We start from the raw sequence: 18156 nt of genomic DNA on the forward strand, positions 1-18156 counted from the left end.
TTTGTCAGGATGATATCTATGAGGGTGCCCATGTTTACAGATTTAGGGTTGTACCTGGTAGGTTCGTTGATAATTATCTACAGTAGATTGCAACCCCACCCCCTTTGGCAGTTCTATCGAGATGGAAAATGTTGTAGTTGGGGATAGACATTTCTGAATTTTTGGTGGCCTTCCTAAGCCAGGATTCAGACACTGCTAGAACATCAGGGTTGGCGGAGTGTGCTAACGCAGTGAATAACTCAAACTTAGGGAGGAGGCTTCGGATGTTAACGTGCAAGAAACCAAGGCTTTTACGGTTACAGAAGTCAACAAATGATAACGCCTGGGGAGTAGGAGTGATACTGGGGGCTACAGGGCCTGGGTTAACCTCCACATAACCAGAGGAACAGAGGAGGAGTAGAATAAGGATACGGCTAAAGGCTTTAATTACTGGTCTTCTAGTGCATTGGGTACAGAGAAAAAAAGGGCCGATTTCCAGGCGTTGTAGAATAGATTCAGGGCATTATGTACAGACAAGGATATGGAAGGATATGAGTACAGTGGAGGTGCCTTATTGCAAACAGGATGCATGTTTTGGAATATTTTTATTCTGTATAGGGTTACTTATTTTCCCTCTGTCATTTTGGTTAGTATTGTGGAGTAACTACAATGTTGTTGATCCATCCTCAGTTTTCTCCTATCATAGCCATTAATCTCTGTAACTGTTTTAGTCACCATTGGCCTCATGGGGAAATCCCTGAGCGGTTTCCTTCCTCTCTGGCAACTGAGTTAGGAAGGACGCCTGTATCTGTAGTGACTGGGTGTACAGATCTACCATCTACCCTTCTTTGCGAGGCATTGGAAAACCTCCCTGGTCTTTGTGGTTGAATTTGTTTTTGAAATTCACTGCTTGATTGAGGAACCATACAGAGAATTGTATGTGTGGGGTACAGAGATGAGGTAGTCATCATTTAATGTTAAACACTATTATTGCACACAGAGTGGGTCCATGCAACCTATTATGTGACTTGTTAAGCAAATGTTTACTCCTGAACTTATTTAGGTTTGCCATAACAAAAGGGTTTAAATGCTTATTGACTCAAGACATTTCAGCTTTTCATTTTTAATTAATTTGTAAAACTTTCGAAAAACATAATTCCACTTTGACAGTGGCACAAAATCTCAGTTTAATCCATTTTAAATTCAGGCAGTAATACAACAAAATGTGGAAAAAATCTAAGGGTGGGAATCCTTTCTGAAGGCACTGTAGTCCCTCCCAGATACCATGTATGATATTTCATGCAAGTAAGACAGAGAGATTTCCTTTTTTTAAGAACATTGTTGTATTTCACAATGGAATTTTAGGAATAAATAAAGCATATACAATTCAACAAAAACATAGGGAAAAGTTTTTTAAAATGTCAACTGATATTGCCATGATGAGACAACAGCATTTCACTTGACACAGGTAGAAAGTATTGCATTGTTCAATGATTGTGGACCAGCGAACGCCTCTCATCTTCATATAATTTACATACATACCCTCGTTCAAGAACAAAAGCACATTATAGGTGTCATCAGTTACCACCTGGTCTCATAGTAATAATAATGTGCAAATTAATTCAAAGTTATAATACGATATTGCATCACTTAAAAGTGCTCTATAAAAGGTGCCAACATTCTTCAAAAAGAGGAGGGGAGTTAAATCCTGTTTTCCCAAAAGCCTTTGCTCTGGCTCTGATCATCGCCTGTGCCAGTGCTTCCAGGCAATATTTTCACTCAGAGAACGACATGAAAAGAAAAACAATGAACCATTTCACGAGTCAGTCCAGTGGCGGCACACACTAGCACTTTTCTCCCATCTCATGTATATTTTTTCCCAGTGATGTCGGATATTCCAGTGTGTCTGTTTTCTTAGGGGTGTTTGTGCGTGGCCGGGAAATTGTCCCTGTTGGTTATTGTGCATTTGGACAAGTTTAGAAAATAGACTGGATCTACTAGACATTGGTGGAGTAACAGTGATAAGACAAAGAAACAAGCCATAGGTCTGTTCCCAACTAACTCCCTCCTCCAACAAGCATTAAACCAATCAACATCCATGGTCTGAACAGAAATAGTACCTATGTAACAGACAACAATATGCCTCCATGCAGGAATGAAAAATGACAACATTCTTATCTTGAGAATTTGAAAAAAAACATTATTGGTAAGGCAAACAGCACTTCTCAAAGATCCGGTCTTTATCGATGAGCGAATACACACATATGAAGCTAAAAACATGATCAGAACTACACAATGTAGTACTTTGGTGGTAACTGGGAAGAGAGAGAAATGCATTATTGCTCTACTTGGGGGAGAGGAACAGATAGGATTACATTGTCTGTATTGCAGTGCTGACTTGAAATGGTTTGTTGTTGCCGTTTAGAGATTTGCCAGTTTATCTGCCTCAGTCTGTTTGAAAAGAAAAGGGGCACATCCAAAAGCGCTGGAAAGAAATATCCTATACCTTCTCTGAACAAGGCACTGAACAAAAAACTGAAAAAAATGACTAGACCCCCTTTCCCCTCAAAAGCATATCTGTCCTTCCGACCGAGCTTATTACATGGAACACCAAGGGCTATGTAGCAGGGGCTCAGACGTTCATTTGGCACTGTCTCAGAAAGCTAGTCTCTCCATCTCAGCGGCTTCTCCTCCTCCGCAGGGGGGACTCTTTTATTCAGTCATTCATCAGCAGTCCAGCTCCAGGAGAGGAGGGGGTGTGTGGGAGAGAGGATGGGGATGTCAGGGACAGGAAGCCGGACAGGACGCTAGCAGAGCACCTGTCACAACTGAAGAGCCTCCTGCGCTCCATCAGGAAGCCACTACATGACTGAGCACTCTCTTTCTCCCCCCTCCCCTCTTTGCTCTTTCATTTTCTCTGCATCTCTGCTCACGGCCATTCATCCCTCTCAACAGGACCGGAGAGGCTTTGGAAAACTCCACAGGAAATGAAAAAGATGGACTTCAACTTTAGAATTCTGCCACCCCGTCCTTCCTGTGTCCACCTTCACACTAAAACACAGGAACTGCATCTCTTCTTTAGCCTGTTTTACGAAAAAGTGTATTTATTAGTCACCATATAGTGATGAAGGTGTATGCGTGAGTGCCATATTCTATACAGTTTTTTGTGTCAGGCAGCAGGATAGGCACCCTCAGTTTTTGTTTGTCAATGGACTTTTGAGCTTATATCAGGTAGGAGAAGAGAACCTCTCTCTCTTTGCTCTGGATAGTGAGAGGAATGGGGCAGTGAGACTTTGTAGGGGCGGGGCATCAGCAGCTGGGCGAGGTTGTGATTGGACTCTGCAGGTAGGCCAGGCTGCTGGGCTGGCCATGTGCTACCACGGAGACGGGAAAGCTGAAGATGAAGGGCGACGTAGGGCTGGAGGAAGACTTGGGGCCCAGGCTGGTTGCAGAGGGGCTGGCAGCCTCCACCGCGCATGACGTGGCCAGCACCTGGGACTCGAACTGCAGCAGCTGACCCATAAAGCTGAAATTGGGGGAGATGATACTGCGGCGCTGCTTGACGAACTCAAAGGCTTCGTCCAGCCGAACACGCTTCTTCTTCATCAGGTACGCCAGGCAGATGGTGGCAGAGCGAGAGATGCCCGCCTGGCAGTGTACCAGCACACGCCCATTAGAGTCTTTCACAGAGTCTGAAGAGAGAGACACAGAGAGATAGGGGGGACAGAATTGACTCAGGACATACTGTAGATATGCACAGGATAGGTAATACATAGTGCTCAGGGTCATCTGTTGTCATGGTCTGTTGTCATGGTCTGTAAGCTTTGTTGATAGACACATATCACTTCACTGATTTGTTTTTCCTCATGGTTCTCATCCACACAGACGACCACAAAGGCACACGCCAGGCTCTTACACCTCAGTGTCTCATAAGCAATATATTAGTCTGTAGCCCTATAAAATAACAAACAGCAACACTATGCACCCCAGAACAAAGACATGCAAATGTAGATCCTGCACCCAAGACACCTACAGCCCTTACCATACATAAGCATTTCTCACCATGAGAAATAGCAACCACAGGGGAGTTGCCCTCATCACAGGGAGGCCATTATGAGTAGAGTCCACACAACAAAATGTGTGTCCTAATGCCCAAATATTTATATGTGAGTAGAATGTCATAAATACTAATTAAAACACAGAAATTGTGTGCAGTCGTGTTCTCTCGCGTGGACATACACAGATATTAAGGTAACTCCAACTAACGCGGCACCACACCCAAGAACAGTGGATGAGTCATACTCTGGTCCCTAAGCAGCTAACTCTGATGCATTCAAGCCCATAGACGCTTACAAACACACACACACCTCCAAACCTACTGAGGTCTCCACACACCAGTGCAGCAGGCTTCCATGTGGAGTATGACGCTAGGCCCTCCTATTCTCCCTCATGGTAATCTCTAACCATGGTAATCTCTAACCATGGTAATTACTATAATTCAGCTCTCCTCTACCTCCGTCATCCATATCAACTAAGCACACTGAGCATTGGTAAAACTCATACTGAGATTCTGCATAAGCACACTATTTATTGTCTATTTAATACCAATTATTTATTCTAAAATGTTCTCCTTTCACTTAGGCTAGTACCTGGCCGGGAATTAAAATGTTATCTTAAATACATTTTGCCACCGTGGTTTGAAAAATACTGCCACCCATTACTCATACACTAGGAGTAATTATCAAAGGAGCCATCTGTTTGAAATGTTCTTGAAGAGACATCAATTGAAGTGACACTCTTCCCTGCAAAATGAAGACCTTCAATCACATGACCAAATGAACATTGTACTGAGCTATGCTGCAGCTACAGGGACCATCATAGACCATGTCATTCTCCTCCTGCTCATGATGATGATGAAGATGTATTAGTCTAAGTCCCAAATGGCACCCTATTCCCTTTATAGTGCACTACAAGGTATAATTTGGGACAGATCCCATGTATTCTTCTAAGAAAATTAAACTTACCGATAAACTCAATGGCTTCTATGAACCAGGAGCTGATGTCCTCTTTGTGGTTGTCCTCCACAGGAATGCACTTGTACTGGTAGACCCCCTCGAAGTGGTTGGGACAGTTAGAGGACACGTTGAGTAAGGCAGAGATGCCCATGCCGTCCAGCATGTCCTTTTTGGAGGCATGGAAGGCACTGCCAAGGTACAGGAAGGGAAGAATCTCCACTGGACCAGCCTGGAACATAGAGAAGACAAAGTTGACATTAATACAGAGCCAAGAGAGAATAGAGGCACATTTACAGTCAGAATGTCTCTTTCAAACATTACAAAGTAACAAAATTAAGAAGACTGGAGAAAGGGCCTAATTACAATCGACAATCAATAAATAAAAAAAGGTTCTGATAAATAAAATTTACAGTATGCACTTTATTTGAATTATTTTAATATTAAGGTTGCAGCAATATGGTCTGAAATTGGGTCCTAAAATATAGGCCAATGACAACTCAAGAAGTTGATATACTGTATTTTCAGCCAGTTTATTGATTTGGGCCCTGTTATGGCATTGCTTCTATGGGCCCCGGCTTCAAACGGCAGAAATTATCGATAAGGCCTGCTTAAAACAGATAGTGAAGGAAGGCAGGGGCAATGTTGGTCACACATGCCTACCCTACCACCCCCTCCAGCAGTGAAAGAGATAAAAAAAAAAGGAGGCACAGCTGGTGCTCTTATCGAGACGAAAAAGCAACGTTAGGCCTAAACCTAGATGACTCCCGAGTGGCGCAGTGGTCTAAGGCACTGCATCGCAGTGCTAGCTGTGCCACTAGAGATCCTGGTTTGAATCCAGGCTCTGTCGTAGCGGCCGCGACCGGGAGACCCATGGGGCGGCGTGCAATTGGCCCAGCGTCGTCCAGGGTAGGGGAGGGAATGGCCGGCAGGGATGTAGCTCAGTTGATAGAGCATGGCGTTTGCAACGCCAGGGTTGTGGGTTCGATTCCCACAGGGGGTATGAAAAATAATAATGTATGCACTAACTGTAAGTCGCTCTGGATAAGAGCGTCTGCTAAATTACTAAAATGTAAATGTAATGACTGGAATTTACGAGTCCCCTGGTATTTCACTCAATGTCACACATTCCGTCAAACTCGGTCACCGATATAAACAGGTCCCCTTCTTTACCTGGTCATGGTGCGACGTCTGTGGAGTTCCACAGGAAGAACATGAGTCCAAACTGGACTGGGTAGAGAACGAGGATAACGTTTTGGTCTTCAAACAGAACTCGGGATACTCCGTGAAAAATCTGTCGTAGCCCCCTGTGAAAAAAATATGAACGTTAGACATCAGGATATTTTAATCAAAGGCCCTTCTCAAGTCAAAATAGCCTAATAGCTCACCTTGTGCGTATATAATTTACAAATTAGCCTACCTAGCATAATACATATAGGTCATTTTTCTCTATAAAAGCCTAATTAAATATCTCTGAATATGTACATAAAACATTATAGAACAGCAATTATAATTGGGATTTCCATTGAATAAAAAAGGCTTATAATTTGGGTATGCCTAGTGGTTTTCACCTAAATTAAATGTGAAAATGGAAAAACCTAGTCGAATTTATGAGAAAAAATTGCATTTCCCCATATACTTACAATAATTTATTGAGAAATAGGGTATACTCTTGGGATTATCTGGCAACACTTCATGTTTCAATGTTCAATGCGTGTTCGTCATTTTGATCTCATAATGAGCAATTTGCAACAATAACCATTCTAAAATATATATATTTTTTAATTAATACATTTGCTGATGTGAAATCTTGAAGATTATCCAATTTTTGGGGCTCACAAGACACTCGCTGCAGCACATCCTCGTGCACCCAGACTTGGCTCTCTTCGCATTACCTCATTGTTAGCGCCTAGTGCCTGCTTGTGGGTTGAATTGTGCAGCAATACAAAATGGCACTAGATGTACCATTTTAAGCTGGTTAAAAAATAATTTTAATAATTCTAATAATAACATTGTAATAACACATTTGTCAGATATAATGAAAATTCTGTGCTATTGAAGGATTATTTATGCTTTTTATGTTATTTATGCTTGTAAACAATGTCATTGGGCATGTTTTTATTCTGATAACCTATTAAGTGCATTGTGATCATTTACCTTTTAGTATAAATATTTCAGTTCCAAATGTGTCTCTGTACACTGCATTTAGCACCAGAGTGATTGTGCTATCGTCTTTAACCGTGTCTATGTCGGGCGTCCTCTCGTCGTAGAGGATCACAGCGGAGTACAGTCCTGATTTCAGCCGGGATTTGACCTCTTCATCACCCGATAGAATCTGGTCTAAACTCACCGAGCCCTTCGCTCGCCTTCTCACAATGGTGTTACAGCGGATATTCACAGCGCTCCGAATGTGTCCAGCACTAAACGCCAAGAATGATCTGCAGTCCAGCACCAGGCATTTCGCACTGTCGTCCTTCAACAACCTTTTCAAAACGTTGCAATCCATTTCGCAAAGTTCATCCATAATAACCATATTTTCCTCCATAATGAAGATAATTCTGTTTTTCGTGTTGAAGAACACGAAGAGAGTGCAGGATGTGTCTTAATGCTGAGCAGTTCCTGCGCAATGTTGTGCTCTTATTCTCCTGAGAGCATTACTATCACGAGCAGTCACCTCTTTCCGTTTTATGAATGGGGCCTCTGCCGCCAGCCCCCATAAAAAGGGTGGTGGCGTCACGCTGGAGGTGACGTCACCCGCTAGTAAAATTCTCTCCTCTCTTTTCATTCATAAAAAGTCAACGATCGATGCCAACAGAATAGGAGGTTGCCGCTGCCAAAGCTCGAAAATGATGTTGACTCTCTTCTTAATGACAAAGTCAAATGCAAAATGCCATATTTATTTTCCCAAGGCAAATCTTCTGTAACGATATTAGTAGGCTACCTTTTTAGTAGGCTACTATTTTATATTCCTCCATAGGAAGATCAATTTGTCAAATGTTATGAATGTGTCATATGCCTATGTCATTCTTGATTGTAGATTCTGAGTAATAAACCTTTGTGAATATGGTATGCTCCCCCTCCCCCACTCCCTTTCTCTCAATTGGGTGCCAGAGGGCCAGGATACCTCTCTTGTTTGCTCACATAGCCTTTACAGGATCCTGCAGGATATGGCCAATGATATTCCCTCCATACTGTCTTCATCCCATCAAACATCACAAACAAGCTATTTAATACCAGCAATTGATGGAATCATTTAAGCTTGGACAACTGTAGGCTACTGTTACTGTCCTCTGAGAATGTTTTAAAGAAATATAGGTGGCTTTATCCTTTCTTAGAATTTCTTAGAAAACTTGCATTATAGGCTTGCATCACTTATATGGATAAATTAACACATTTATTGTAGCCCACTGTAGAATAATATATTGCAGAGAATTTCTGAAACGTGTTTTTATCAACAGGATCAGAGTGTTGAAAGCAGGATATGCAGATTTCCCCAGTTTCAGGCAATCACTCGTTTCACTTTGCTGTTCCACGTCAGGCTTAACTGTCTTCTAGAACATTCACACATCATCAGTAGGCTATCCCTCACTTCCACTGTGAATTGTTAAGGTAATGCCAAGCTCCACAGAATGTTTTGAGATAATACAATGGTACCAATGTTTCACAGTTTATTTTTAGCTACAGTGGTTCATCATTGTTCATAACCTAAAACCCATTCTATATGAAGACCCTGCAATATGTAGGCTAATAATTCTAGTTCTTCGTAGACTGCTCCAGAGCCCACAAAATTGCAGCAAGCAAGTGTAGAGGATGTGCCTCAGTAATGGAGTGTTGTGCCAGAAACCCCATTGAGTGTTTTCAATTGGTTTTGTTTTGATAGCTTGCAGCATTGTTGCCCTCCCTATCAGTGAAAATCTCATTATAATCCAGCCAGATTTTTTTTTTTTACTGACACCATTATTAATGATGTTTCAGTTTATTGTCATGGTGGAAAATTGAATCCCTCTTTTCTCTCTTTTCTCTAAAAGTTATTTTTCTGTCAAACATCTACAGAGGTAGGATCTTAATTTGAGCCAGTTTGCTACAGCAGGACAATAATCCTGCAGCAACAGGACATTTTAATTATGGCGGATGTGGTGGATTGAGACACAGCCCATGCAAAAAAAACATATATCTATCTTAAACAGACAGATTTTGATGTGGATTTTTTTATTTGGTCATTCGATTTCTGCGGCAGCGCGGACATTGACTCTAGGGGGTTAATGGACATTTTTGTATTGGTTGATATATTTTCCATAAGGGAAAATCAAGTCTAAAATGTTAATGTGGAAATTACAAACTTCAGAAGCCTTTTTAAACCTCAATACACTACAAGTTTCACATGTCCTGCATTGCAGGAAAGTTCTCCTGCAACAGGATGGTCAAATTAAGATTCTACATCTGTATTGGAGATCTGTCCTCCATGTCCACTCTACTGTCTCTCTCGGAGTGATTTTGATCAAGCTTTAGTAGCCAAGGTATTCACAGAGGAAGTCACGACTTTAGAAGAAGGAATCATTTTAGATTTCCTCAGATATAGCTGAAGTAATAGATGAAGGAACCACATTGAGTATCAACAGAGTGATTTCCTGATTGTTTGTTGTGGTGTCATTGTCAATAAAGTCTGATTAATGTTCAATGTCTCTGGAGAGTTTCAGTTCCTAATGCCCCAATCTCACTCAACAGTGTCATCATTACTGAGTCCTCAAATATGTCCAAGGCCACAATAACACTTCCAATTCAGGGAACATGTCATGTCATTCATCTTACAGAGGTTAGTGGTTCTCTCTCTATATATAGTATCCTGTAAAGTGTCATTTTCCCTTATAGACCGTGAGCTGCATAGCTATGAATGAACCAGGGGGCATCTCTTTCTCTCTCTCTCTCTCTGCATCATTTGCATAGTATGACATAAGGCCATTCAGAGCGCTTAGTTATTTGCATGCTGATTTAATCTCCATGGCTTCGGCTAGGTAGGGAGGAGATAGGGGCGGATGTGTTCATATAAACACTGACAGATAGACAGACAGAGGGACGTCCTGGGTTGCAGGGCACATAGGAGACGGCCAGACTGACGGCACTCTGCTACTATACAAAAGTCTAGATGTAGGATCTTAATTTGATCACTCTTTAGTTGAAGATAATTTTCCAGATGAGCTTCATGATTTAAATAAATTCACTGAAAACCCGCACTAACACAGGGTTACATTAACAGAATTGCACTTTTCATGTAGCCTACTTTTGGCCAGCTAATACCCTAACCACCGATCAAGCTACATTGGGACTAAACGCTGCAGTATTATTTTGCTGTGACAATTTAGGTCAAATTAAGATTGTAGGTACAGTATCAGAAACGATGTCCATGTTACAGTAAGACAGCATACCTGAAGACAAATAGTAAATAAGAATGAATTCTGATAGCTTCAACATTATTCTGTGAATTTCCTGTGAGTATCCTGAAGTATTTCATTCAAAGGGACTTTTAATGTAGTGTGAAGGGAAAGTGTCAGGCGGACTGGCAGTGTTGCATTGCGGTACCAGTTGAATAATGGATGGGAGGCCTTGAATGTTTCAGAGCAGAGAGGAAGAGAGAGAAAGGTGACAGGTGTTATGTGTGAGTGTGTGTATGTGTGTGTGTAGTAAGATGACATTCAGTGACTGAACACCCAGACCAGTGTGACAGCATGTGCACAGTGGACAGCAGTGTCGGAATGGAATGACATGTGTCCTGCTGTCACCATGGCTCCCAGTGCCACCCATGCATGCAGCAAGACAAAGCTTCAGCTCGCAGGGAGCTGCAATGAATCTCAGCCGCCATGACAACAAGGGAGTGGTGTATGAGGAGGGTGTAGCGAGAGCACTGCATGCGGCTGTCATTGGATGTGTGTGTGTGGCCCTATTCTGTACTGAGTGCTTGACGTCATTATACCCCCCCAACCCGCCAGTCCCCATCACATCACACCCCTGGGGAGGCCGCCCAGGCAGGCACACAACATTGGCTGGGATCCCTCCCTCCACATCCTCCACATCCTCCCAAACACACACTACTCCCAAGTCAACCTTAATTTTACTCTTTCTCACACTCCTCGCTCCATCCCTCCCTCATTGGCATGATAAACATTCAGCCGTTTGCATGCCGGGTATGAGTCACTGGTTGAAGCCATGGGAATACATCCCACTCCGTTGCTCTCCTCTCCTCTCCTCTCCTCTCCTCTCCTCTCCTCTCCTCTCCTCTCCTCTCCTCTCCTCTCCTCTCCTCTCCTCTCCTCTCCTCTCCTCTCCTCTCCTCTCCTCTCCTCTCCTCTCCTCTCCTCTCCTCTCCTCTCCTCTCCTCTCTCCTCTGCTCTGCTCTCAGGGCAGCTGAATGTGTCTCCCTCCCTGACTCCTCCAGTATGTTTGTCTGCCTCAGTTCCTCCACTATCTCTCCTTCTCTCCCTCTCTCTTTTCTCTCTCTTTACCTCCTCCCTCTCTCAGGTTCATGGAATCCACCCTCATTTCCATTGCACAAATCTCACTTTACCCTGCACTCTAAATATTTTCTCCATAAACCCTTTTAATCCAGTATTTAAACTGAGAATGGTGTGTTTTTATGAATGCGTATGTGGTGTTTTGGTTTGTGTGTTTCTATATATCTCTATAGGACAGAAATAGAGATGGGTGGGCAGGTTGCAGACAGATGTCATTTGATCACCCTGTTGCAGGAGAACTTTCCTCTAATGCAGAAAATGTAAAACTTGTAGTGTGTTTGAGGTTTAAAAAGGCTTCTAAAGTTTGTAATTTCCACTTAGAAAGTTTAGACTCTATGTCCATTAAGCCCATAGAGTCGATGTCCGTGCTTCCGCATAAATCTAATTAGCATAATACAAAAATCCCCATCAAAATCCATCTGTTTAAATTAGAGATATGTTTTTTTTGCATGGGCTGTGTCTCAATCTACCGCATCCACCATCATTCACATTTCCTGTTGCTGCAGGATTATTGTCCTGCTGTAGCAAACTCCACTTTTCAATTTCAGACTTGATTTTCCCTTACGAAAAATGTATCAACCCCGAACAAAAATGTCCATTAATTATAATCCACATAATAATTCAAATTTCCTGTTGCTGCAGGATTATGTACCTGTTGTAGCAAACAGATCCTACATCTGTATGTGTACTGTATGTTTTTGTCACACAGTTTGCCATTTGTCCCAGGCTTTAGATTAGATTGAAACGCCAGACAGCCTAATTTCTCCTGGGATTGCTGCACTGGGCTGAGGGAGCAGGGAGGCAGGGGTTGACTCTATGTTTGGATCGAGAACCATTCAAAAAGGGCAGACGGTCAATTCAACTAATCATCCTCAAGTGGAAATACCCCAGGGTTTTGTTTGGGTCATAGAGGGTTGCCCTCTCATCATGGCCAGATCTGTATTAGCCAGGGTTTTGAATTAACATTATTCACTACATGAGGTTATGGGAAAGGAGATACCTAGTCAGTTGCACAACTGAATGCATTCAACCGAAATGTGTCCTCCGCATTTAACCCAACCCCTCTGAATCAGAGAGGTGCCAGGGGCTTCCTTAATCGACATCCACATCATAAGCGCCCAGGGAGCAGTTGTTGTTTGGGGTTAACTGCCTTGCTCAAGGGTAGAACAGCAGATTTTTCCACCTTGCCGACTCAGGTTTCAAATTAGCAACCTTTTAGTTACTGGCCCAATGCTCTTAACCGCTAGGCTACCTACTGCTATGAGATACATATGGTGTACCATAAGGAATTAGATTCCAATAAAGCTCAACATTTGGGAACATTGTACACATCTAGTGTATGACCTTTAACATCAATACACCACAGAGCAGCAAAATACTGTGTGTTTTTGTAAAGTCTGTGAGTTAATCAATGACAGTTACTGTGTCAATAACCCCAACCCGTCTGTTGACTTCTCATCCATTTGCTGGTGCTGGATCTGTAAAAGATCATATTGGTTGGGCAGCAGGCTTCAGTCCGGGCATGGAAAGTTCACTCTAGCCCCTGTGTTTGTTGACTTATTGAGGTTGTGACTTTGGAATCTACAGCTCCAGCTCCATTGTGGATGTTATGTGACTTGACAATTTCCATCTCTTTATGTACCATGCATTCGTACAGGTTTTGAATTGTTGAGGCACGTTCAATGCACAATAACAAGCAAAAATGGAATCTGCAACTCGCTGGTTTGAAAGAACATACTTTATGTGACTGAGACCTTGAGATGAGTGTAAGAACAGGATAGGAAGGCAGGCATTGTGCTTCTACATCCTGTAAAGGCAAGCCAGAGAACTCTCACTCTGGATGGAACCAGTTGTCACGACTTCCACCGAGGCTGCCTCCCCTCCTTGTTCGGGCAGGTTTCGGCGTTCGTCGTCACCGGCTTACTAGCCACTGCCGCTCCATATATCATCATTCCATTTGTCTTGTCTTGTCAATTACACACACCTGGTTCTTATCCCCTCATTAGTCCGTGTATAAGTGTTCCCTCTGCCCCCTTGTCCTTGTGGGTGATTGTAATTTGTGAAGCTCGGTTGAGCTACCAGTACCTTGTATTTCCGGGGATATTGTTCCCCGTGTGCCTGTATTTTGTTGACGCTATCCAGCGTAACTGTGTCCTACAGATTAAACTCTGTATTCAGTGATTTACCCTCCTGCGCCTGACTCCTTCAAATCACATTCTCACACCAGCGCAGACTCAGAGCAGAGGTCATTTCATTAGAATAGTGTATAAAGGGGGATCGGAGCCTGACAATTGAAGAGCTCATGCATTCACTACTCTGCTCAATGCAGAAAAAATGTTGAGTCCTCTAGTCTAGGGAGTCGGGACTATAGTCTTGTAAAGCTTTCCCCTATAGCCGTATTGCTCAGCCTCAGACATGCCAGTTGTGTTCTGCCCACAGATGCCAGGCAGTGTGGTAGAGACACAATGAGAAACCGCAGGCTCAGTTAAGGCTGAGTAATTTTTTCCTAATTAGTCATCTAGTCCTGAGGAACAGTCTCTCTTGTTCCCTTCTATCCTCTTCAGTTATTCCTGATGGCCTGCATGTTTCTGCTGGCTGTTACAACGGTTACTGACAACACAGATCATTTGTGCTCAGGCTATTTATTCAAACTGATGGTTTGAATAAATAAAACAGCCAATGCCTGTGTCCAGCCTTTGTCCCTAGCTTTCTCCCCACAGCCAAAGCCCGTGTCCAGCTTCTGTCCCTAGCTTTCTCCCCACAGCCAAAGCCCGTGTCCAGCTTCTGTCCCTAGCTTTCTCCCTACAGCCAAAGCCCATGTCCAGCTTCTGTCCCTAGCTTTCTCCCTACAGGCAAAGCCCGTGTCCAGCCTCTGTCCCTAGCTTTCTCCCTACAGGCAAAGCCTGTGTCCAGCCTCTGTCCCTAGCTTTCTCCCCACAGACAAAGACGTTCTGATAAATTAATCCTGGAATCGTTGCCATGTGCCTGCATTCATTGATAATGTCCAGACATGGTAAATATAAATGTTTTCACAATGTTGCATTGTATGATGGACCACAAAAAGTTCAAGCTCATCTAGGTAGAATAGGGAAGCTGGTGGTTTATGATGTGGTAGGTCACAGAACCACAGCCTCGCTGTATCCTCATTCAAACTCCCTGTTTTGAATAGTCAAATCTGTCAGAGCAGATGGGAGGACCTGTTCAGGTCAGGCCACTGACAACATATAATTGGATGATATTCTTGATAAAGCTCTTGGATAAAACACAAACCAATTCATTCTTCAGTGATCTGTAGCCATGGGAAATTGGAATGTTCACAGAGTGGATTGCAGAACCTCATACTTTAACCAACCAGTCTATACAGGGGCCATTTGAATGATGTATTAAAATAGACTCCAATCCCCAACAGAAATAGTGCTGTGTAGTTCAGGCAACTTTTCAAGACAGCCAAAGACTGTGTCCAGCCTCTGTCCCTAACTTTCTCCCCACAGCCAAAGCCTCTGTCCAGCCTCTGTCCCTAGCTTTCTCCCCACAGCCAAAGCCTCTGTCCAGCCTCTGACCCTAGCTTTCTACCCACAGCCAAAGCATGTGTCCAGCATCTGTCCCTTACTTTCTCCCCACAGCTAAAGCCTTTGTCCAGCCTCTGTCTCTAGCTTTCTCCCTACAGCCAAAGCTCCTGTCTAGGCTGAGCCTATCTCCCCTCCATCCCCAGTCTGTCCAGATTCAGGCTGTCTGCTCTGTTGTGCTGTGGGGGGGATGAACAGGGATTATCCCCGGCCCCGGCCAGCCCACCAGGTCAGCCAGAGTGGGAGGCATGGAGAGAAGCAGTGCTAAAGATTGGCTGTGGCACATGGCAGGCGAGCGAGGCGAACACTCAGGGATTAGGGAGTGAAAAAATACTTATATCAAACAGCATGTGTGAGAGCTGACCCCCCTGGATCCAGGAAGCTGTAGAGAGGCCCAGCACACGTGGGCTCCTCTGTCCCACACTGCTGCTGCTGCTCAGGTTTCTCCAAACGCCTATTGACTCACTCCTGTACAGAGTAGGGCTAAGCTATATCTGTCTCTCTCTTCATGCTTATCACATACCCCAACCTCGGGGCAAAAGGATGGTTGGATCAAGATGGTTATTTCAACTTGTTATGACCGCTATCATGTTGCATCAACATGGCCAGTTGGTTGAATTAGGTTTGGTTGGTTTTGTCTTATGGCTCTCTCAACTAACATGTGTTTCCATGGTTACCCTGCAATTGCGTTTACATACGTAGGCTACTAATGTATTGCTGACTTTTTGATACCTCTTTAATATAACATTTGACAAAATTATGCAGATTTCCTTTGAACAGTGGAGGCTGGTGGGAGTAGCTATAGGAGGACGGGCTCATTGTAATGGCTGGAATGGAATTATTGCAACTGAGTCAAACATGTGGTTTGATACCGTTCCATTTATTCCATTCCAGCCATTACAATGAGCCTGTCCTCCTATAGCTCCACCCACCAGCCTCCACTGCCTTTGAAGCAGGGAAAATTTGAGTGTGTGAGTATGTGTATGCAGTGTGCTTGTGTGCATGTACTGTGTGTCTCTCTTCAGATGTTTAGACTCATGTAGGCTATTTTACATCACCCAACAGCGATTTACGTTGATTTGTTTTGATGAGAAATAATTGCAGGTTTATCTTTATACTGTGAGGGATGGGATATTTCTAAGTACACGCAGTAAGCATAAGAGTATTTTCAATCCTGTCCTCCTGGAAGTAGTACACCTAATGTTGCATTTCCTGGGTAGAAGCTCTTAAGGGTGCTTAGCAACAATCTTTTATTCATACAGATATTTATTTTCATAGCCAGTGTATCTTAACAGGAAAGCAGGAAACTGACAATCGCAAATGAAATCAGCAGGAAGTGGGTTCTAACTAACGGCTCAGTACCTTGACCTTGTTTTCTCTCTCTCTCTCTCTCTCTCTCTCTCTCTCTCTCTCTCTCTCTCTCTCTCTCTCTCTCTCTCTCTCTCTCTCTCTCTCTCTCTCTCTCTCTCTCTCAGTGGATAAGGAGGTTACAGCGCAGCACCCCTTTCAGCCACGCTACAACCATTTTCTCCATAATAAGCAGGATATTGGAAACGAAGAAGTTTGATTTGTTGCTAAGCAACTGGAGATCTATGCACCAGACTCACCTATCTCTTATGGTAAGTCTCTTTAGAAGGGTGAGTCGTGAGTGGCGAAGTTGCAAAATGGCTCCAGCATCTCTACGGAAAAAATTAATCATACACGATAAATACTGATTCTGCTACAATACAATCTTTGGACGTGTCAAAAGATGTCCTTCCAAATACAGGAAATGGTATGTTTGGGACCCAAAGCCTCATAAAATTAGGTGGAATGTTTTGGACAGATGCAAATAGAAATGAAATCTCCACCCTTTAATGCTCTGGCTTGAATGTGTAGTACAGACACACACAGAACCAGCACCCAGAGATGTGTCATGAATCATATGCATTATACTGTCTGGCTGTTTTCTAACATTGACGCCCTTGCCTTCACCATGACCATGGACAGGATTCTATACGGCTTCTGGGAGGGGTTAAGACATCACAGCACCTGTCATGTTTTTTGTCTTTGTGTTTGAGACAGACTGAGAAATAGCTAGGAACACAGTAACCAAGGCGAAGCAGCCTGTCTGATGATGACACATCCACTCCTACAGAAAATATGGGCCTGTAGGATGTAGGATCTTAATTTAAGTCGGTTTTCCTGCTGTGTAGGAAAATTCTGAGTGACAAAAGAGTGATCAAATTAAGATCCTACATCTGTAGCTGGCATGCCTGCTGGCAAGGTTGGTGGACTTTAGAAAAGCAAGCAATAACTAAATATACTGACTAAGACTCACATTCCTTTCAATCTTTTACCCAGATTTTAGGAGAGATGCAGAGAAGCATATTTCATTTCTAGAACCACCATTCAGGAAGATACAGACAGCTCAAGAGGTATGCTTAGATAAAACATAGAATTAAGCTTAATGATTATGGCTAAAGATTGCAGGAAAAAGCAGGTACAGGTGTTTGAAAAATGCAAAATTCTCCAACAACCACCCCCCAGCCATTCTCACCTACTTTGTGCCCCCTCAGATTTTTGGGGTGCATGACGCCCCTGCTCAAGATCTTGGCACCTTCAGCACTACAGCACTAAGTCTTCATCTTTTTGAATTATGTCAAAGACAGATTATGCTCAGTATTCCCTTGTACTGATATGCACTAAGGTGTCCTCCCTTTTATGCTTTGCTAGACTACAAAGTGACAAAGGCCAGACACAGGAAGCCTCCCTCTCATGTCAGTGAACGTTAGAAGGGAGGAGGCAGACTTCAACGTGCAGTCTTTTGGCACCTGGTCCCCTTCCCCAGCAGGCACCTGGTCCCCTCACTAGCAAGCTGGGGGTGAGAAAGTGGACAGGAGGGGTGATAGAGAGGGAGGAAGCAAAGTCATCTTGCTAATGTGACAGTGGTACTTCCAAGTGATTCAATTTCCTTTCCTGACTGTTAATTGATATGTGGTCTACTTTCTTCCTAGACGGGCCAAGACATCTAAACACTTTGGAATGAATAATCAAACACCTGGGTGTGTACTATTGGCCAATAATCAAATTACTCTTCTACAGTCAGCTGAC

General features: G+C 43.3%; 1 protein-coding gene across 1 annotated transcript; it reads right to left on the minus strand.

Annotated features, from left to right (window-relative positions):
• Window positions 1-1177: 1177 nt before the first annotated feature.
• Window positions 1178-7652, minus strand: dusp4 (dual specificity phosphatase 4). Its single transcript, XM_041886280.2, has 4 exons — window positions 7149-7652; window positions 6165-6298; window positions 5004-5223; window positions 1178-3671 (listed from the first exon to the last, which is right to left on the minus strand). The coding sequence occupies exons 1-4, from the start codon at window positions 7534-7536 to the stop codon at window positions 3289-3291; spliced, it is 1125 nt and encodes a 374-aa protein (XP_041742214.2). The 5' UTR covers window positions 7537-7652; the 3' UTR covers window positions 1178-3288.
• Between the last annotated feature and the right edge of the window lie 10504 nt (window positions 7653-18156).

This window comes from Coregonus clupeaformis, chromosome 9 (assembly GCF_020615455.1).
Source record: "Coregonus clupeaformis isolate EN_2021a chromosome 9, ASM2061545v1, whole genome shotgun sequence".
In the NCBI taxonomy this organism is placed as follows: Eukaryota; Metazoa; Chordata; class Actinopteri; order Salmoniformes; family Salmonidae; genus Coregonus; species Coregonus clupeaformis.

Coding starts and splice junctions, on each gene's coding strand:
- dusp4 (XM_041886280.2), bottom strand. CDS start 7,536: ATGGAGGAAAATATGGTTATTATGGATGAACTTTGCGAAATGGATTGC. Junction 5,224..6,164: donor AGACGTCGCACCATGACCAG/GTAAAGAAGGGG, acceptor TCTATGTTCCAG/GCTGGTCCAGTGGAGATTCT. Junction 3,672..5,003: donor AGAAGCCATTGAGTTTATCG/GTAAGTTTAATT, acceptor CTCTCTCTTCAG/ACTCTGTGAAAGACTCTAAT.